This window comes from Microchirus variegatus, assembly GCF_963457635.1.
Source record: "Microchirus variegatus genome assembly, chromosome: 8".
In the NCBI taxonomy this organism is placed as follows: Eukaryota; Metazoa; Chordata; class Actinopteri; order Pleuronectiformes; family Soleidae; genus Microchirus; species Microchirus variegatus.
In genome coordinates, this window is record NC_139809.1 from 18,936,216 (window position 1) to 18,958,296 (window position 22,081).

The 22,081-nt window shown below is 40.6% G+C and overlaps 1 protein-coding gene across 1 annotated transcript in view; it reads left to right on the forward strand.

Moving 5' to 3' along the window:
• Positions 1-22,081, forward strand: part of wwox (WW domain containing oxidoreductase) — a gene marked incomplete at its 3' end in the record, with an annotated part of 195,891 nt that overhangs the window by 12,047 nt on the left and 161,763 nt on the right. The window contains exon 5 of the mRNA XM_083893489.1: positions 9,697-9,803. Coding sequence (XP_083749615.1) covers positions 9,697-9,803 — 107 coding nt within the window. The remainder of the gene's footprint in view (positions 1-9,696; positions 9,804-22,081) is intronic.

Consider the following 22,081-nt stretch of genomic DNA (forward strand, 5'->3'; position numbering starts at 1 on the left):
TGCGCCCCGTGTCCTGCGTTAGGAATTGCTCGATATCACTTTTTCCACCAGGGCTGGGCATCAAACTTAAATACTTTTATGGTATCCACAGAACATCAGTATGTGGGATTTCCTCTGTGTCAACTAATTTTGTAAATATGTTGTCATTCAATGTCAAATTTCTCATCAGTATCAATGAGCCAATAATCATGCAGCATGCTGTTTGACTGAGATCTAACAGTGTTCATCATTAGGAATGAGCTGATACTCAGTATCAGGCCAATACTGGATATATCACAGGTTTTGCTATCGGACAGATAAAAACGTGGCTAGCCATGGCAAAACATTTTGAGTTATTTACAGATTTCAGAAAGTGTGATTCTAAGCTTTCCAACAATGTCACATAGATAATATTTGAAGAAGATGTGGTCGTTTGAATGTAGACACTCCTCAAACTGCTTAAGGGAGATTTAAGCCTCGAAGATTCACACCTTCTGGAGCCAGAATCATCACATTTCCATACACTACCGGTCAAAAGAACACCCCAATTTTTCAATTTTTTATTGAAATTCAAGCCATTCAAGTTAAATGAATAGCTTGATATGGTACTAAGGTAAGTAGTGAACTGCTAGAGGTAAAAAAAATAAAAAAAATAAAAAAGGGTAAGGTTACACAAAAATGAAAATAAGAAACTGGGAGAAACTCTGACAGGAAGAGGTCTGGCAGACCCAAAGCCGAACAACAGAATCAGAAGACAAGTTTCTGAGAATCAACAGCTTGCGTGATAGGAGGCTCATCATCATCATCACCATCATCCTTTCACCGACTCAACGGCGTACAAAACTCCTGCGTGATGAACCGACGATTTCAAACTTTGATTCATCAGTCCATAACACCTTCTTCCAGACTTCAGTAGTCCATTGGCGTTGTTTCATGGCTTCGTCTATTCTGACGTCTTAGCAATTGCTCTTGCTGCAACCTGACCGTTCCAAGTGAAACTCCGTCTTCTTTTCACAGTTGAAACTGAACTTGCTTACTACGACCACTATTAAGCTGTTGTCCTGTGAGCCGCCTAAATATGACACAAAATAGTGGTATCATGACATCCTTACTCATGATTGGCTGTCTTGAGATGGAGCTCATCAAGGCTGTGTGTGTAAAAAGCTGATGCTTGTTTAATGACGGAAAGTATTGTATGTCGGAAAGATCAAGTGCAAGGAATAAATATGAGAGCACAAACTGGAGCAGCTTAAACTGAAGAATTTGACCTTGTAGTTACAGGAGATTTAATAAAATTGATATCGAAAGGGATATGAACATTCACATGCGCTCCATGGTAAACCTATTAAAATAACTGGTACTGATTACAATAATTTAACTGATGAGGATGGAAAGCCTCCAATATTCTGATTATTTTATAATTATTGCCTTTTTAAGCCTTTAGAAACATCCTCTAGGACAGAGGGGCCAGAACGTTTCTGCGTCCGCTCGGTCAGAGGAAGTTTATTTGTTCACATTATTACATTTTGTGGTTGTCTTTTTCTAATATCCAATGAAGTGATTTTGACCAATACTGGAGCGATACCAGGTATCCCATTGGCTCATCCCTCTGTCTCTTCTTTATCGAATGCAGCAATCAAGATCGTAGAAAACAAATCTTTCAAATCTTTTTTCCACCGGGCTTTTGCTTTCCTCCATGAATGTGTTTATTAGCTTCAAAATGAGAACCAGTTATGGTTGGTTAGTCAAAATTATTCAACTTTATTAACCTCTGATGAAATTTGATATGCACACCGAAACTGGTGAAACATGCACAGTGCATTATGCTGGAGGCCAGATGGGTTCAATAATGATTACAGCTCTAATATAATAGAACTGATGTGGTGAGAGAGAGAGAGAGACAGAGAGAGAGACAGAGGGAGAGGGAGAGCGAGGGGATAGAATATACACATATACGTGTTTAAAGGCTGTAGGTAAAATAATATTGACTCGTGGGTTATTATGTGTAGTCAAGTAGTTTATCGAGCTATGGAGTTTACAGTGTGCAGATGATGAGGGGATGAAAGTTACATGATGAAGGATTTTGATGATGAGCATGGAAATAGTCCTAATTCTCAGGAGATACATATGTGTGCTTGAGTAGGCTGTGTTTATTCTTGTGCGTGTGTGTGATGCGTGTTTGTCAAGTTTACTGGTCTCAGTGTGTGTGAGGGTGAGGTAGTCTTCATGAGTTGCCGTTGTGAGCCCACGATGATGAGATTGTGTAGGGAGTTAGAGGTTGACACAGAGGGTCAGAGGAAGAGGGGGGCAGGTGCATACTGGATAGGTGCTGCATGGATGGTGAGGTGGCAGTGGGGGGGTAGGATGGAGGCAAAAGGGGAACAGGGAGGGGTAATAGAACCACTCCAGTGCTCTCACCTGGAACAGCTCAACCTTGGGCTGTAATTACTAACCATACATCCCACTTTTGGGGTGACATCTCCCTCCTCTTGGACTAATGGAGGGGAATTAGAGGGGATCTTAAAAGTCACAAAGTGTGTGTGTGGGGTGGCATCGTGCTGCTCCTGACTTCTTGGGACAAGAGCTACGCAGCATCACACTCATCAGGGAGATATTCAGGAGTGAGACTGTGTCTGACATCACTCTATTCCACTCTTATTTACTACTTTCTATATACAGTAAAAGACACTCGGTAGTTTACTTTATATTGAGCAGTAAATTGATATTTCGATGAGAGCTGCAAAGATCAGTTGATTAACTGATTCCCTTGTTCCAGCTTCTCAAATGTGAGGATTTACTTTTACAACACTACACTTCCCAGCCAAAAAAAAACTGCTCAAGCCTGTGACGTCAGTGTTATGATCTGGGGTTTCTTCAGTTGGTCAGGTTTAGGTTCAGCAACGTTATGTGTCCAAAAAGTCAGCTGACAACCTAAATACACTGAATGACCAGGTTTTTCAGGCATATTCCAAGGTGACAATGCCAGGATTCATCAGGCTCAAACTGAAAGAATGGTTCAGGGAGCATGACTCATCACTTTCACACATGGATCAGGGATGTGTTCGAAAAGATTTAACACAATGATCCGACTCCATCGTAAATATGCGATATTGATGAGAAATTGTGCTTGGAAGTAAATGTTGGGACTTTAAATTTGATCTTCCAATCATTCCTAAACATTCGATATGTGGACCATATTAAAATAATTTTTTTTCAGCCAAATCACAAATTCTTTGAATTGTTACATTTAAAACTTAATTAGGGATGTAATTGAAAACATATACACATACATCTGCAATAAAAGGTTGGAAACATTGAGCAAATTTGTTTGAGGACCCAAAAGAAATCCTGTGACCCATCTGTGGGTACCGACCCTGACTTTGGGAAACACTGCATTAAACTACCAAAGCGATGTCACGGCAAACGTATTTTGTAATCACAGTTAATGCTAGGTCTGAACAATGAATAGTTTTCAAATGGAAATCACACATTTGATACAAGGCAGTGAGCAAATCACAAAGGCTGCAATTTAATTGTTCCATTTGTACACAGTTGTACACACTAAGAAATCAAAGTACGAGGCTGTACCAAATGCTTTGTCGCTCCAGTTGTACCCTATCTAGCTTTAATATCGCAATGTGATCTCATGTTCCATCTTGTTTTAAATCAATTACACAGTAATTACTGGACCCAAGTGCCATTTAAAATGTTATATAGCAAACAAAATTGCATTAGCACTATATGTCTGAAAAAACACATTTAACACAATAAATAATAAAAATAGAAATATTATTCCATTCAGAAAATGTATTTGTTTCATAAATGATGGTATATGAAATGTTTAGGCATTATCATGGTAAGCATTTTCATTATGTCTTAAAATTCAAAGTTACTCAGTGATCGTTATAATTAACAGCCAATAAATAAAAGTCAATACACTACAGCTTAATTAGAAGTAGGGCTGCCACGATTAGTCGACTAGTCACGATTATGTCGACAACTAATTTAGTAGTCGACGCATCGTTGTTTTAAAATAATCATTTGTGGCAGCCCTAATTAGAAGTAAAAGGTTTATATGAAATAAATGTTAGTTGGTGCCTTTTTGGACACTGACCAGCTCCAAGGTATTTTAACGAATCGGTCAAATTATATATCATCGTTCTTCCTTGTGCAGTAAGGCTGCCACAAACGATTGTTTTGATAGTCGACTAATCATCGACTATTTTTTTTCGATTAGTCGACTAATCGGATAATATGTAAATTGAATGTACAACATACGGTTTATCGCACCTGCATGCAGCTGCTCTTAAACGGATAAGGCACTGTTATAACGTTACAAAAAGGTCGCCATGACACCAGCAAGCCTGTCTGGTATAACTTCCCGTGAAATCACTACTGCGCATGTGTGTCAAGGACAGAGAGGCGGACAGAGAGGAAGACACGGCAGTGGAAGGTGCCGCAGCAGTTTTGAGAGTGAAAACAAAGTAAAAAAAACCAACAACAATTTTTATAGTCGACTTAATCATGACTAGTCGACTAATCGTGGCAGCCCTATTGTGCAGTATGAGAATCGATACACCAGGGAAAATATCAATATTTTAATTAATAAATTAAGGTAGGGATGCACCAAAATGAAAATTGTTGGCCAAAACCGAAACTGAGAAACCAAACAAATGCTAATTCTGCATTTGTTTTTTGTTTTTTAATCTATTGTTGTTGTTATGGCTGGGATTGTGTGTACTTATCTCACTGAAGTCAAGGCATTGCAATTGTATAGATTGTAGAGGGCCAATTCCAATTCCTATCTTAAGCCTCAATCTTAACCCTCAAGCTCAACCCTTAATCTTAACTGGCCCTCAAAATCAAGTGTTGAGGTATTATTTGGTCACTTAGAAATGGGACACCCCTTAAATGCAGATACGTCTTCAGACTGCGGGGGGCAGAATAACGTGAAAGCTACTTCCAGTCTGTCAACTCCAAAAAAGAAGGAGAAGAACACATTTACGTCAGGATTATTTATTTATTATTTTATTTCAGTCAAGTTATTAGGTTGTCAGTTAGTTATAAGATGATACTCATACAAATACTACAACCACGGACATATTCAGCTGACAGTTACCGCACACCATGACTTATTGAAGGGTAAACGATAGCAAACGATCGCTTGTCCGCACCGGCCGGCTATTGACAAAAGATCGTAAAATAAAAATAAATGTTACGCAACAATGACGTCAGTAATCCATAATATGGGCCTAAACTAAGATAATACCATGGTTTTCATCATTTTTATATCTCTATTAACAAAGAAAATACTTAATTTGTATCGCACTCGCTTCGCTGCTGTTGACGGCATCTTTCTTATGTGAAAACACGCAATGCATTCTGGGTATCCCTTGCTCCCAAGGGTGGTCTCGGAAAATCTCAATATTGAGGGCGATACAGCCCTTAAACTCGCCCCTCAACTTAATTTTTCTGAGAATCGGGACAGCACTTGCACTAGAGGGAGTGCGCATTTTTGAGATTGAGGGTTAAGATTGAGGATTAAGCAAGGAATTGGAATTCACCCTAATACTACTACTCGGATCACCTGCACTCGATCCGCGTCATAAAGATCATTATTTGGATGTGGGGATATAGCTGCGCGTAGTGAAATTATCCAGTCTGTGTTAGATACAGAGATCGGGCGGTGAGGTGCGTAGGAAAAGAAAAGGCCTGTCTGTCTGCACCAGATGAGGGCCACGCTCTCTAATATAATATACTGTAATTGCAATGCCTTGACTTTAGTGAGGTAAGTACACACAGTCTCAGCCATAACAACAAAATTAGATTAAAAAACAATGGTACAGAATTGGCATAATACTTTATTTAGGTTTTTCAGTTTCGGTTTTCGGTTTCGGCCAACAATTTTCATTTCAGTGCATCCCTAATTGTGATAATATTGGTGTCGTGGGCCATGTATCACATATCGCATCATATCTTGAGGTACCCTGTGATTCCCACCCCTACAAATAAGAGATACACAGAATGTATTTTCAAATTCAGTGTTCATGACCTCTCAAAAGATAACACAATCCATTTTCATGCAGTCGAGGTAAAAAGGACGTATTAAACAGAGATCCAGCAATCTGTTACATGTTCATGATCTGTGTTGCTCTCTCCGTCACAAATTCAGCTCTGGTGAACGGAGATTGTGACACGTTTACCCACAGGTCTTGTAATGATCTGAATTGACTTCTGTTTGCCCAATTGTACTGCGGAGCTTATTTTAGTTAAATGCCTCTTTGGATGCAGATCAAGAGAGAGAAGGAGCAGGCGGCTCGGTTTGCCAAATAAACACGTTTACTGACGAGGCTGGTAATGATCTCATTACACTGAGCCAATACACCTGTGTACGAGGGGGATCCGGAGAGGGGCGGCGGGCCAGGGAGGACAAACAAAGCGTGAAATCACTAAATCACACTCATTATTGGGGGATATCAGTAGGGCCAGGATCCTAATGTACCATGAAGCGCATTCACTGCTTAATGGACATTTTACACATTTTTTATAATACATTTTTACACATTATACTCACACAGTAAAGCAAATTTTCAACAATAGCTGAGCCATTTACTGTATTTCCGTCACGTTATGAGTCTAAGGATTGAACAAGTACAAAAATAAAGAATCTAAAGTGTCTCACCTTCAGCTTACACTATTTGAAAATGCTTTGAACCAAAATCAGATTGAATTAATAAATACATGTATTTGCACAAGGTAAAAGAACCCATGACTGTTTAAGCAGGAAAAAAGCACGGATTCAGATGTCATCAGATCAGAGTCAAGCATCGATATCGGATGAATTAGAAAAATTTTGAACCATGTCGAATGACGTAAAAATACTCTTTCAACATGTACAATAGAGGTCAAGGGCTCAAACCAGTGGACTCAAGGTTTCCTGTCTTTTAAGCCTTTCAAGCAAGGAATTCTACATTTCATAGTAATTTCATTTTCACCTTTGTTTGGTCTACTAAATATTTTTGGGTCACCCTGTGGGTTGAGATAAACCAGTGTAAATGTGGATCTCAGATATGGTTCACTTTTAATAGACGCATGTAGCGCAATAAGCATGTTGCCCCCACCCCCCCAAAAAAATCAGTTATAGGCAACGTATCAGAATTGTGCATCAAGACCTGCAGTGTATATGCAGCCTTAAAGATGTCCTTTCAGAGAGCTCTGAAAAAGGCTCAACTGAAGAGTGGGGAAAGTCTGACTCCACTGCTCGCCTCCTTGACTGAAAACACCAAGACGTACCTACGAATGTCCTGACTCATGCAGACAGCCTCTGTGGTACAGTGGGGTGTGGGCTGTGACCAATGGCAGTGTAGCATGAAGTCTCACAGGTGTAAGGACAACGACTGACGACATCAAATGCAACACAGCAGACAACAATGGAGAACATCAAGTAGTTCTGCTCAGTTTGTCTCAACAAGACGTCAAGCTTTGTATGAGAATAGACTGCAGGCGTTTGCCTCCATGGGATATTTACACTGATCGCGAGGGAATTACGTTTTTTTCTGTTGCCCAATTAGATCGTCGTAGTGGGTGGAGCCGGTCTAGATACCATTTTACTCCGGTACCTCAAGGTGAGGGTGCTGAAAAATGGAATAGTTAGGCCATTTTAGTACTATTCCTAATGGAAACACAAAAAAGTAGGCATCGTACTGTACCAAACCAGATCACTTCATGTCTTGATTATTTCCAACAGCTTGTTTTTAAGCTTTGGTTCTTAAACCACTAAGAAACTATCACAAAATGTGTGCTCCTCTTCTTCCTCTTATATTTCAGTTTTTACCATGTTAATGTCAGTGGCTCAAAAGAAGCCGGTAGAGCAGAACAGCACAACCCATTAGCTTGGCCCTCCTGTGTGTTGTACAACAGCTTATAGCGTCTACTGATTCACCAGAGCAATAGAAAGCGCCCTCTGACCTCTCGTCATGTTCCACCATCAGTGTACATTGCTGGAACACATTCTCTTGGTTGTACACCTGACCAGGAACTAATTTCACTGCGGCCCTCTCTGCCGGCAAACATGGGTGAGAGGGCAGGGTGTCTCCGTTACAGCGACGCCACTCTCGTTATTTCACAATTAATGTCAAGCCCTTGTTATTTTTCATTGGAAATACATGGCTCCGCTGCTGCTGCTGTTGTTGCTGCATATTCTAATTTGTTCTCCATTATGGAAAACACCAGCGTTGATTAATTCCACTTTCATGGTTTGTAGACACAACAAGTGAGAGTGAGGTGTTGTTGTTTACCAGCAGTCTTCTGCAGTTTCTAAAGCCTGAAAAAAAACAAGCTTTTAAAGTGACATGTTTGCGGTTGTCTGTTCAGATAATCTAAATAAACTCTGTAACCTTCATCCTTAGCACTTCAGATTTTTCTATTTTTATGTTTCTGTCTAACACAGACTGTTTGTATGATGATTTTATGACATTAGTTTCCAAAAGCCTGCTGCTCCACCTGCAGATTTAAAAGCATGTCTTTACCCCGAGAGTCGCACTGCTCGTTTTTTTGTGTCACGTTGTTTTTATTTTCATTTCCATTCCCTCTGAGTGAAATAATCTCTGCTCACACTCCCCTCCATTACACCTAATAAGGTGTCATATAATTTAATTCCATGCTTCACTTGTCAGAAAGGGCTTCCAATCCTACTCCAATTTTGAGTTTTAATAGATATTAGTCCCTAACACTCTCCTCACAATTAGGCCTCCCAGTTTTGCTGTTAATGAAAATCAGATTAAGACATATAATCTAATTACAGTTCATATTAATCCACCCTCCGATACACTCTGCCTCTCAGAACCTCTTTGCCACAATCACTTATTGTCGCCGTCAGTTTGTCAATCAGGACTCCTCACTGTGGATATGTATGCACTGTGTAGGTGGAGTGAAAAATGTGCCAGCGCTCTATGCCGTTGAACTTTTCCACGACACTTTGAAGGATAGTAAATGTCAAAGGAAATAAAAATACGGTGAAGGAAAAAAAGTTAATCTCATAAATTAATTCAACCTACGGGTTGAAATGACCCATTTAGACTTGTAATTTAGAAATGAACTTCTCTCCGTCTATCTTGGGTTTTTGTCAGTTTTATCGTGACTACATGATGTGGATAGAGCCATGAAGTAGTCTCAGACTGATAAATTCTCCGCGTATCTGCAGACCTCGTTTCATGGGAGAAGACGCCCTTATCAGAGGCCCTTTGATGTTTGAAAATATCACACCGAGGTTCAGTCTGAATGTCACGTCTGCTCAATTGTTCAAGTGGCAGCCAACAATTACGAGTCATGTTTTCATAATTACTGCCATCTCTGTGTAATTACCACCACAATTAACAGCCTCCCTCCCTCCCTCCCTCCCTCCCAGTTTGAAAGGAGATGCATCTTGAGAGCTCACCATCACATCCAAAACTTTCCTCTTTAAGACCAGAACAGGACGTTTTCAACCACAATAATTCCATCAGTTTCATCACTTCAGAGAGAAATTAATAACTCCCTCTCCTATACCACTGGGTAACTCCATGAAATAAATTATATGGAAAATTGATAGGGATTTTTTATTTTTTTACTTTCACCCCCACCACCCCATTAGATTCAACCCCTGAGAATCAAAGTTATCTTCAGAAATAAAAAACTAATCTTTGAAGCATTTCTCTCTTATTCATCTGTCTCTCTCAGGCTTTGAGACAGCCAGGTCTTTTGCTCTACACGGCGCCCATGTGATCCTGGCGTGTCGAAACCTGGCCCGGGCCAGCCAGGCTGTTAGCCTCATCCAGCAGGAATGGGTAAGTAAAAAAGGAAATGCAATACATTTGTGACCTCATAAGGCTTAGAGTGTAGCACAGTGGCAGGACTTCATTATATTAATACAAATAAAACACAGTTAATGAATCGTAATGGCTTCTATTTAATGCACATTGTTCCACATGTGAATGACATGGGACTATTTCCATGTATGAGATTGTCTAAAGTCCTGTGATTTTATTACAGTTATTATTTATTCCACACAGTCGGAGCACAGTTTCGTGTTCCTTTATTTCTTTTGATTGTTTTATGTTCTGTACCATTTTAAAAGTATGTCATTCATACATGTTGGAAGCAGTTTGAATCCTGAAAGCTCTGCGGCTTTTCAATGCAGAGTAATGTGGTAACGTTTCATCATGTTTTAAATCTAGTAACGCAGTGAATATTTAATTTAAACATGACTTGACTAATTCAATTAAAATTATTTGCAGTTCAGTTGCAAATCAGTAACCTCGAAGTATTACATAGTATAATTATGAAATACTTTATTTTGTGCACTTTGTTGTTGGTTGTGCACCGTTGGTTACACACCTTTGTTTCCTACATTTGTGTGGATATTTTTCAATGAACTTCCCTGTCATAAGATACATTTCTCTGCTTTATACATAGGCTAAATTAATTAATGGATTGAGGTTGAGATTTTATGTTCTCAAAATCTGCACGGGAAAAGGAACTTTCTTTGTTTCTGTTTCAGTGTCTTTGGAAAAAGAGAGAGGGGGAAAAAGAGAGAGTTAAAGTGAGGGAGGAAAATGGAAAGCAAGAGAGCGAGAGAGGGCATCTGATAATTACCTGAGATTATTGCTCTAATATCGCTGCGCTTGTGACGTGTCCCCAGATTTACGAGTGTGGGAAAATAAACAAGTGAAATGTGGGTGCTGGAGCAGAAAGAATAAGCCATTAGCACTGGGTTGATTACAGAGAGCAGGACTTGAAGAGGAAGGAGAGTGAGTGCTCACTGCAGATATGGACAGAGAGAGAGAGAGAGAGACAAACGCCTTTGAGCGAGAGTAGATCTGCAGTGTTCAACTCACCCAAGTCTCTAATTGAAGTACGCCCCTGGGGCTGTCAGTGCTGCTCCGCAGTGTGAAATCCAGTGTACAGATCTATTAATGTAACTGCTTTGTCTAAACGAGTGAGGAAAAGCTCTGACCCAAGTACCAGATTTTGTAGTCAAATTGATTTTCTAAGCTTCACACCTGCCACAGCATTATCCACCGTGTTGTTAAATGTGCGTTAATTAACAAGTGATCGCTGTTTAGAATTCTTTCAGAGGATTGGTGACCTCTCCGGCATAAATGATAATTCTCCCCTATTTGTGGTGTACACGGGCATGCGGTGGGGCAGAATGTCAGCAAATTTAATAGAGGCCAAGTTAATAGAGTTCTCTATCGTTCAAATGGAGCACAAGTAGAGAATTTGCATTCCCTAAGCTCACACCATATTTCCTTTTCAAGGAATCCCCCTGTTATAGGCTAATGAATAAAAGTCACAATATCAGAATAAATCTTTGCTGCAAATTCTCCCCTCTGGCGACATTATTAATAGATTCAGGAGAAGAATAGAGAGGAGGATTAATCTTTAAGATGATGGATAGGCTCTGCTCGCCTTCCCATGCTCCTACGTTAAGGTCATTTTGATAAGAGGGTATATTTTGGGGTCCTCTGTACAAAAGGTCATCATATCTACTTCCAGGTCTCTCTCAGAGTTCCGCTCCGGCTGCCAGGAGTGGAACTGCTGTCCCGATTGCACAGGACCTCTGACCTCTAACTACCTGCTGACGATTACTCTGAAGTCTGTATTTTTCTGACTCTCTGTGTGTCTCTGGCTGTGTGGGCGACAGCGCTGCCGTTCAGAGGAGAGAGTGATGGCTCATCCGCAGTGCGGGGCGGAGTGGTTCAGCGTAGCACCGTGCTCTGACAGTGGGTATAATAGGGAGGTCACACATGGATAATGGGCAGGTCAGAACGGCCACTAGCTGTTGGGAAGAGCAAGGTCAGGGTTTATCCTTCCCAGGAAAGCATACTGTGGTCTGCCAGGAACGGCCACAGAACAAACAGAACAATTCATTGGACACAGAATTCCTGGAAGAAATCTGCCCTGCACGTTTACTACGACTAGTATGGAAATATGTTTGACATGGCCAAGAAAGTTATCACATTAAGACAGTTTCGCATCAGTGGATATGAACAATCATTGTGACATGTCACATGATTATTAAAAATGAGAATTTTAAAATGAAAAATTTGAACTCTTCATAGACGGAAAACAACAAATAAGATTTGACTAATATTTGACAAAACATTTAATAGCAATTATATGTGGTGCCTTAAAGTGTCTTTGCACAGTGCATAAATGTTACGTTATATTGAAATTGAAGAAAAGTATATTAGGATATATATACTGTATTGTTATTTGATTATTGCCCACCTCTAATTTAAGGGTTGCAAAGCAGGCATTTCCCTTTCCCTTACCACTAATAGTTTAATGAGCAATAGTTGGTTATCACTAACAATAAATAATAGAAAGTCTCATCTTTTTTTGTTTTGGAGTTTAAACACTTGTAAGACAACACCGTTAAAGGTCTACTATACAACATAGAAGAATTTCTGTAAAATTAAAAATTGCCTGACTTTCGTGGTCTTCGATAAGCCTTATGGCGCTTTTCCACTACATGGTCCTGGCGATTCTCGACTCGCCTACGCACAGCGCGGTTATTTTGCTTTTCCATTACCGATAGCTTTACCTGGTACCTGGTAATTATTTACTACCTACTCTGGTGAGGTTCCAAGCGAGCTGAGCTGATACTAAAATGTGACATCGACAGACTGCCGGCCACTGATTGGTCAGAGTGTCGTCACAGGAAGAGTCACGAGAAGTACTGAACAAATCTTTTTAATGAACTGATACTAATGATTCAGTTACACTGAAAACTGCTTTACAAGTCACGAGTCACTTGTTTGTGTGTTCCGTATCAAAAGTCACAGCAGTTTCATGCAGCCGTGCTGGGATGACTCTACCTACATTGAGGAGGTACTATATCGTAATTGAAAAACAAAACATGGAGGCTGCCGTCTTGGAGGCAGCCCAAACAGATGTGTGTTTAGCATTTTGAAGCAAATGCTTACAACACAAACCAAGAAAGGAATCATCCTCTGTCAACTGCAGCCTGCAGGCTCACCATTAGATGTCACTAATGCTTACACACTGGACCTCTAAATCTCAGATATTATTTTAGTGTTTTTGGTTTATATTGGCCTTCTGCTGGTATGAGTCTTAATTACACAGCATGTGGGGACCAGAGAAATGACATAAACTTGTCAGCTACTTAATTAATCATTAATAAGTTGAGTTGTTAACGGCTATGAATTGATTAATGTATCATCTGTCATTCCTAGTTTGCTTCTATATTTAGCTAATGTAGCTGTTCATTCATTCTTGCCATTATGGAGTTTGTTTGGCCCAATGGAGCTTGTAGAAACAGCATGTTTGCTAAACTTTTTTCTAATGAAATGAGTTTATTGCTATGTTTTCTCCATTCTGTGTTGATGATGGGGCTTTAGCTGCGCCTGTGCTGTAGGTCTAATCTGAGCAGAATGTGCTGTTTTGCCTCTACTCGAGCTGTGAGGTGAAACTCCCTCCAGCAGGCTCATTAGGGGAGTTTAGAGTGGCAGAGAGGGGATAAACATTTACCTTATGATTGTGTTTTACAATAAGCCTGATGCTGGTTGCTTTTATAGGGTTCAAAGGCGGCTGTTTTTACAGGCTGTGATGAAGCCACAGTAAAAACCAGTGGGGGATTAAGCAGCAGATGGGTGCTCGGAGAGATGGAGGGAGAGCAGAAGGAGGTGGGAAGATGAATAAAGATAAAATGTAGGGTGTGAAGTGTGATACACATATGCTCCAAAAACACACACAAAAACGATAGATCTGGTGAAACTTTGAATAATGTGCTTTGTAATTTTCTAGATTATGTGCTGTATAATACCGTGGGGTTCTTCAGGGAGCGCTGCAGTTGTTGGCCTTTGCCCTAAGCTTTAACTGCACGTCATGATCCCACCACCACCCCTCATACCTACCTCTCCTCTATTCTGCTCACAGTACAGTCAGGTTAAGTTGCTGGTTAACAACCAAAGAGCTGCCTGCGTACCAGAGATTTATTTTTTCCTGATTGCCTTTAAAATTCTGCTTATCTTTGACTCCAACGTCTCCCTCAGAGAGCTGTATAGACTCCCAGGAGATGAAGCCCACTGCTTTGTGTGGGCCATACAAGGCCCTTGGCCCCCAAATAGAGTAGAATAGAACACACACACACACACACACACACACACACACACACACACACACACACACACACACACACACACACACACACACACACACACACACACACACACACACACAGACACGCGCCATGGTCTTCTTTTAAAATTTCTTTAGTTCTTTTTTTAATATCCAAAATGCTTATTTCCCCTACTGCCCCTCTCTACAACACATGCTAATGAGATGCTTTGTAAAGGCGTTAATTAGTGAGCTAGTCACTGATTGCTGCGCTTGTTTTTGTTGTGTGTGCGTGTGTGTGTGTGTGTGGGTATTAATATGGCTGTGTGCCGCTGAAGAGAGTTCTGTCAGGGTCTGCTCTGGAACCAATTAGGCTAAAGCTCAGTGTCCACTGAGGCTGCTGGGAGAAAAAAAAAGCCTGCTGCTTGCAATGTCAAACAGTAGCATTAACACGGGCCAGTGAGACGGAGTGAGACGATGGCAGACAGACAGTTCCTCCGCTAGGTATGAAAATCAGACAAAGAATACACTCTCTGCCTCAAATATATTTATGTACATACAATACTAAAAAAACTAAATCAACTCATGAATCACAGAAGTTGCTGTGATTCATCACAATTAATTACAACCTTTAATCTTAATACTGAAGCCTGTAATAACTGATGTATTTAGAATCACAGAATTAATGTAGCATTTACACAAAAGAGGCATATTTACATTCACATACTGTTGTTTAATAGCGTAATTAAGTTCAAACATGGATCCTTTCCTGTGAACAACAGATGAACTTGTCTGCACTAAGATTAACAAAAAAACAAATCCAGGCTAAACTACAGAGACATCAAGGCCAATTAAAAGTATGTAGAAGAAAGTGATCATCTCCTGCGCGCTCTTTATTATGGCGCTGCTCCTCCGTTTTACTCACAGTTAGTGCATATGACTGCAGTTTCCAGTCTTTGTCAGCGGAGTGTGCTGTGACACCCAAGTAATTGACACAATTACTCACAGACGTCCAGTGTTCTCCTTTAAAGGTGATGACCTGTGCTCTCTCAAGCGTCCTCATCTTCTTCACATAATGTGTCTATTCATGACACATTAGTGTCCTCTCGAGGTCAGAGTTTAAGATTAGGGCTGCAACTAACGATTATTTTTGGTGTCGACTAATCTAACGATTATTTTTTCGATTAGTCGACTAATCACGATAATCTTATATTTATTTTTAAACATTGTTAAAACAAAGTTTTGATAATGAGTAGCAGTGCATCCACCGTTCCAGAGGGGGGAGCTGCGCTTCTGAGAGCTGCTGTGCTGATTACGTCACTTCCAGGTATTGGCCAATCAAAGGACAGTTGGGAAAGCCCTCGCTGGCTGGCCAATCACAACACTCAATGTGAGCTTTAACTGAAATTTCTTATCTAAAGAATGAGTGATGAATGATTTATAAAGGTAAATCATGAAAATTTACAGGGGTGCCCAAACTTTTGCATACCACTGTATATGTATATTTGTATGTGTGTGTATATATATATATATATATATGTATATGTATATGTATATGTATATGTATTTATGTTTATGTTTATGTTTATGTTTATGTTTATGTTTATGTTTATGTATATGTATATGTATGTATACATGGACACTGACTTTTTTCTGCTCATAGCCTTTGATTTATATCGCATGCATCATGGTCTTCATAAGTACAGTAAGGTACAGCCATGCAAGGTCACAAGTTCTGGATGTGTTCTACTCAAAAAACAATATCTTCCATGACGATGTTTGTTGAGGATGCGTTCGTACATTCAGACGCCTTTGTTAGTCACACTAGCTTTACGTCTAACCTGAGTCAAGCTTGTTTTGAGTGTGTGTGTGTGTGTGTGTGTGTTGATGCATGTGTCTATTTGCCTGGTGCGTAACCTCCTGTGTCACTCTGACAGGCCTTGTGGCCCTTCTTGGTCACCATGCCATGCCATGTTCCTCCTGCTAAGGCCAACAGGAAGTGACACATGTGAAATGCTGACCTGGTGGTTGTAGTCCCCTCCAGCGCCTCAGGATGCTGCTCTTTTATTCACTCTTCCCCTCTCTTCTCTCGCTTCCTGGCATTTTCTCTTTTTTTGTTTAATCTATTTTCCCAAAAACGTCGAAAAATTTGCGTCTCCCTCCACTCTCCCGTTGATTCTGTAACACTTTTTTTTTTTTTTTTACCTCTTTCTCCCGTAATGAGTCAGGAAATGGCAGCCCATTTCTCAGGATAGTGAACGGGTCTGCATCACTCCTCACTGTTCCAAGTCATAATTTTTAGGACTTATATCTTGCAGGACTTGACCTTTTTTAGCTTGTGATTTCACAACCACATTAGATGTTACAACACCACATGAATGCACACATTCTAACACAGCTAATTTTCTTCCGTCTTTGACCTAAAAAAAAAAACAAGGCAGCAGCTAATGATTATTTTCATAATGGAAAAATGTCTATTATTTTCTTGATTAATCGAGTAGTTGTTTAGGTCATAAAATGTCAGATAAATAATAGGCATTTCCCAAGTGTTGAAATGATGATGTTCTCACGTCTTGTTTTGACCACTTGTTTTTTTCTATTTGACAAAGGATTAGGTTTAGCAAAGAAAACAGAAAATATTCACATTTAAGGAAAATCTGAGAAAAATAATCAGGATATTATTCAGCCATCCATTTTAAGTTAAATAAAAAAACACCCCGACCTTCTCCACTAAACCATATTTTTTTTGTTGGGCCTTCCCTCAAATCATATTTCTGCATATGGAAAATGTGATACGAAAAAACAAAAAGACTGGAAATAATGAGAGGGATTTTGTATGGAAAAGAGGGAAATAGGTGTACTTGAGCATTTACAGTATACAAGAGAACTAAATTGGGCTGATGTACTTCCTGATTCCTTATCCCGTATTACATTTTTCTTATGCTGCATCAGAATAGGGCATGTAACCAGGGGTCGCTGGTTTAAATACTGGGACGGGTAATCTTCATTGGTCCCTGGGCACAAATAAGTGCTGCCCACTGCTCCCGTGCCTGGCCTGTGTGTGTTCACCACTGGTGTGTAAAAGGACGGGTTAAATGCAGAGGTCAAATTCACTATCACTGATTGCTATGTGGCAAAAAGGACTCTAAATTCTAATATTTCTGTATCTTATTTCTTTCCATTTCACTCATCCATCGATTTTCGATTGTTTTAGTGATCTGTTTTATTGCTGTTATTCTTGGACCTTTAAGCAGCTGGTTTTCAGGTTGTCCCTGAATATACTGACATTTTGCCACTGCTTCCACCTCTTCCAGTCCTCTCCTCCAATCGCAGGTCCATCCACTGTATCATTGAGGGAAATGAGGCTGTTCCTTATCTTCAGGATGAGGCACTGTGCAAATCGGCCTGTTTCCTCATCTATTAGCATCAGATGTCCCATTCTCCAGGGAGGCCCTCTCATTTCTCTCTTTATTTACTTATTTATACAGTATGTTTGTTTGCCGCTCGTGTTCTCTCTGTATACTGGGAATAAAAAGGTCCCACGTCCCCAACTAGTACGTGCTACATCAGCTTTGCCACTGGAGAGCATGGAAGAGGATGGATGGAATGAAGGTGGAATTGCTATATGTAAATTTGATGAGGAAAATCCCCTTTCTCCTCAAATTTGTCCAGCTCTGATTCCTCCGACAAGCAACCGCACAAAGCTTTGGAACTACAAGAGGATTTACTGTAATATACCATTGAGGATTTCTTTACATTACACAGGTGACAGTGACAATGCAGCTTGTGGGAATACTAAAGGAGGCTTTGTGGAGTGGAGACTGTTAGTGCAAAGCTGTAAGAGTCGGATACCTTGAGGTTTTACAGTAGTAAGCATTTTTGTGTGTGCACGAGCTTGTGTGTGTGTCTTTATAATACATGTCACAAGTACAGTTTATATGCACGCGAGCATGCCCGTGCATGGTCACTGAACACACACACGCACACACACGCGCACACCGGTCCACATGGTGTGTATTTAAATGCTTGATTATGCATTTTGCATAGCTGTGGGACATGCATCACTCTTCCCAGACTGCTAATAAAGTGACCAGGGAGATGGGGGGAACCTAAATGAATCCTAAAGTGCCAGGCTTGCATTCCTCACTCCCTCACTCTCCCTCACTGCTCTCCTTAGTTATTCCAGGCCGTCATGAAAGGCTGCGACTCTCCTCCTCCTCCTTATGTCTGTCTGCTACAGCCAGGTGCTCCGTCTCCTGAAGAGGTGTGGTCTGCTCTGCTCCTAATTGCCTGGACCAGAGTGAACTATGGGCAAACGCTCTTTGTGAAGGAACACGGTGGAGGAATAATTTTGAATAAATCACATAGTTAGCCGGGTGGTATTTTCTGCTAAATAAGCAGTTCAGGAGCCGTCTCACACGAAGGTGTGAGCATTAGAATGACGGGTCACTTGCCACAGGTCATGTTGGGGGAGTATTTAAATGATTTAAATGATGTCGGTGCCACTGAAGGGGACAGGTTGTGGAAGGATGTGTAAGGCAGCACCTCTTTGTTGTTTGATCCTGACGGAGTATCATCCTTCACTCCTTCACTCTCCTCCTCTGAAGGAGGTCTCATAGCCCTGGGAAGAGGGGCTTCTTATATGATGAGAGAGGTGAGAGGTTGCTTGGATCTCTTTCACTCTTCCTCTCATTTTCTCTCGCTGCCAGCAGAGAATGTTTTTATTGAAGTGTGAGAAGTGCTGACCACAGAGAGACAAAGTCCAGCACACACTGTAATGTTTTCAATCAGGAGATGAGCCAATTGTAATAAGCTGTAGCCAAATAGACTCAGGCTTTGTCGATGTCTGCCAAACAAGCAAACATAGTAATGTTGAATGCAGAAACCATCTGGCAAATGGCTATAACACTTATCTACTATTACCCCGAGCTCTTTGAACATCTTTAGCACAGTTTGAAATTAGCACAAGCTCTCACATCCAATGATAAAGTTCATAGGAGATGCAATAGGCTAATTAGATGTAATTCTGTGTTTGATGTCTCCATGAGATAGAAATTGTCTGATGTTGTCTCTCATCATCTTTCATAACTCTTGTTCAGGCACGAGATGGGAACTTAATGAGTTCCCATGTGTACGTTTCATGTTTGGTGCCCTTCATATCTACAGTATGTCTGATTGTGTTTCACTAAATAGAGATTAGAAAAAATGAAGAATGGTAGAACTGTATATGTATGTAGCCTGTTGTCAGCTGTTTTTTGTGGTGAGGGATAGACAATTGTCAGGTCATGACCAGTGTGTGTCAACAAGCAGCTGTAACTGTTATGCCTCTGTCATGCATCGGCTTTATCCTCCAGATGAGGGTCACTGTCGCTGGACAGGTCGTCACTCCGACTGTGGATAAAGGAAGAAGAAAATAACAGCATGGCGCTCAGTGCTCCGGTCCCTCTCTATCTCACATTACTCATTCATTGTCTGTCGCTTTATCCTCCACATGAAGTTTGTGCTGGACTTGAAGCTGACATAGGGCAAAAGGACAGGTAGCCATGTCACAGCACAGGACCAGTGTACAAAGACAAACAACCATTCACTCTCACATTCACACCTTCGGCCAATTAACCACTGAGTGAGCATGCCAACCCCACACACAGAAAGGCCCTTGCTGTGAGGAAACGGTGCTATCTGTTGCTCAACTGTGTGGCTGTCAATCATTTAACTGATCTGAATTATGAAAGAAAAAATATTGACGACTGTCCCAAGTTGTACAAACATTCATGGCTATTTAGCGCTCCCATAGAGTGGTCCTATCACACATATATGTTAGTTATGGAGGTCTACTTACATACATTAACTTTTATGTTTAATGTAATGTGTTTTTATGGTCAAAAACCTCCTAGCTGCTGTAAACGAGCCGATAGAAATCTCTCCTCACTGAAGCTCTCGTCAGCCACCCTGTTTCAGACTGAAATCTCACACCCAGAAGACAGACTGTGTTGTGATTGGCCAGCCAGCGAGGGCTTTCCCAACTGTCTTGTGATTGGCCAATACCTGGAAGTGACATATTCAGCACATTAGCTCTCAGAAGCACAGCTCCCCCTCTGGACCGGTGGATGCACTGCTACTCATTATCAAAACATTGTTTTAACAATGTTTAAAAATAGCTTCTTCACGACTCCCCGCCGCAGTCCCTTTTATGACTTTGACCCGGAGTCAGACCCGGAGTCAAACCCAGAGTCAGAAGACACTTTCGCAAGCGTAACACCTCCACAACGGACGTTTCTTCTTCTTCTGCGGTTCAAGGTACGCAACCGGATGTGCCCGGACTAGTGCCCGGAGCAGGAGCATCCACTGTTCAGGAGAAATGCAGTTTATGTAACCGGACCGGGTTTTTTCAGAGATCTCTCTGAGCCGAGATTACAATACAGCACAGTCTTCTCAGCCGTGGCTGAACTGTTTGTTTTGAACCTTCAGGGCTTCATAAACGAGGTAATGGCGCACACCAAAAAAACCCAGCATTAATTGGTACTTCTGTTCTAGATCCGCTTTAAATTCTATTAAGCAGAAGATGAATCTGCGTCATAGCGTTGCTCTGAAAATGATGCAGGAAAAATACAGAAGACAAAGAAGGAATTGGTATGTTCACCTGAGTCTTGCTTTCCCACCACTGCCGATTGCAACTAATGCCGATAAAAACATGCTTGCATTTCTGAGTCATTTGACCCTGAATGCTTACAGCTTTTTCTTGAGCAGGGAATAGGGTATAAGGGTATATGTCATATGTCAATGAAACACCACTCAAGTATAACAGCTCTCTTTAATGAAATGTTCTCCAATTTCCAATATCTTTTCTGTTAATTGTATATTTTCAATGTTTTTGCAGTATTTTGGTGTAGAATTGCAGCTGAAGCTGCAAATATTTTTTTTTTTACTTTTGCCTCGACTCAGCTTTTGCTGATATGGCTGTGTCACTTGAGTCTTGTCTTGTGTTTATAGGATATCCTCTGCAGTCAGGTTTCATGGAAATGATATCAGTGAACCGCTCCAGGCATCCAAACAATCCTGCCTCAGGCACGGCTATCATTATTTTTCTGGGAAGTTGTGTGTGTGTGTGTGTGTGTATCTAACTGTGTATATATATATATATATGTGTGTGTGTTTGTATGTGTTTTGACACAGAGTTAACACTGTTTTACAGCTTAATCAGTCTGTGTAACTGAATGCATATTTATCAGAGAAAATTCATGTTCAAAGAATCAGACCTCAGCCCATACATCATTATCACACACACACACACACACACACACACACACACACACACACACACACACACACACACACACACACACACACACACACACACACACACACACACACACACACACACAGATCCACATTTCATTAGAGAGGCAGATTCAGGCAGCAGTAGATTAAAAACAACGTGTGTTTTTACAGGTCCATAAATCAAGCATGGTACGAGGGGGATTCATTTAGAGAACACCAGAGTTGTGGCATAGTTGCCCTCACGTGACTAATGCTTAACTGAGATACTTTGATACACTGCCTTTTTATTAGTTTCATTCTCTCCTCCCCATATCAATGATTATCTCTTGGCTCACATTTGACTTTCAGAGTAGGCTGGATGTTGTTTTCGTTTTGTTTAATATTTAGATGATAAACTGATGAGTAAAGGCCTTTGCACATCAATGGTCAACTGAATAAACGGCAAGAAATTAGCAAAATAGTTGGACGTGAATTTTGATGCACCCTTACTATTCACATGAAGCAAGACACGATGAAGCAAATAAATGATCGGGAAAAAGAAAAATGCATCATGCGAAGAAATAGGTGGAGTATTTATTATGGTAGTTATTATTCTCAGTAACAAGGAAAAGAAAAGAGATATCTGTACAACCACCACTGAAGAAGAGAGTTCTGTTTGTCACAATCTTGCAAATTTGCTTGTTTTAATTTTTTCACATCCACA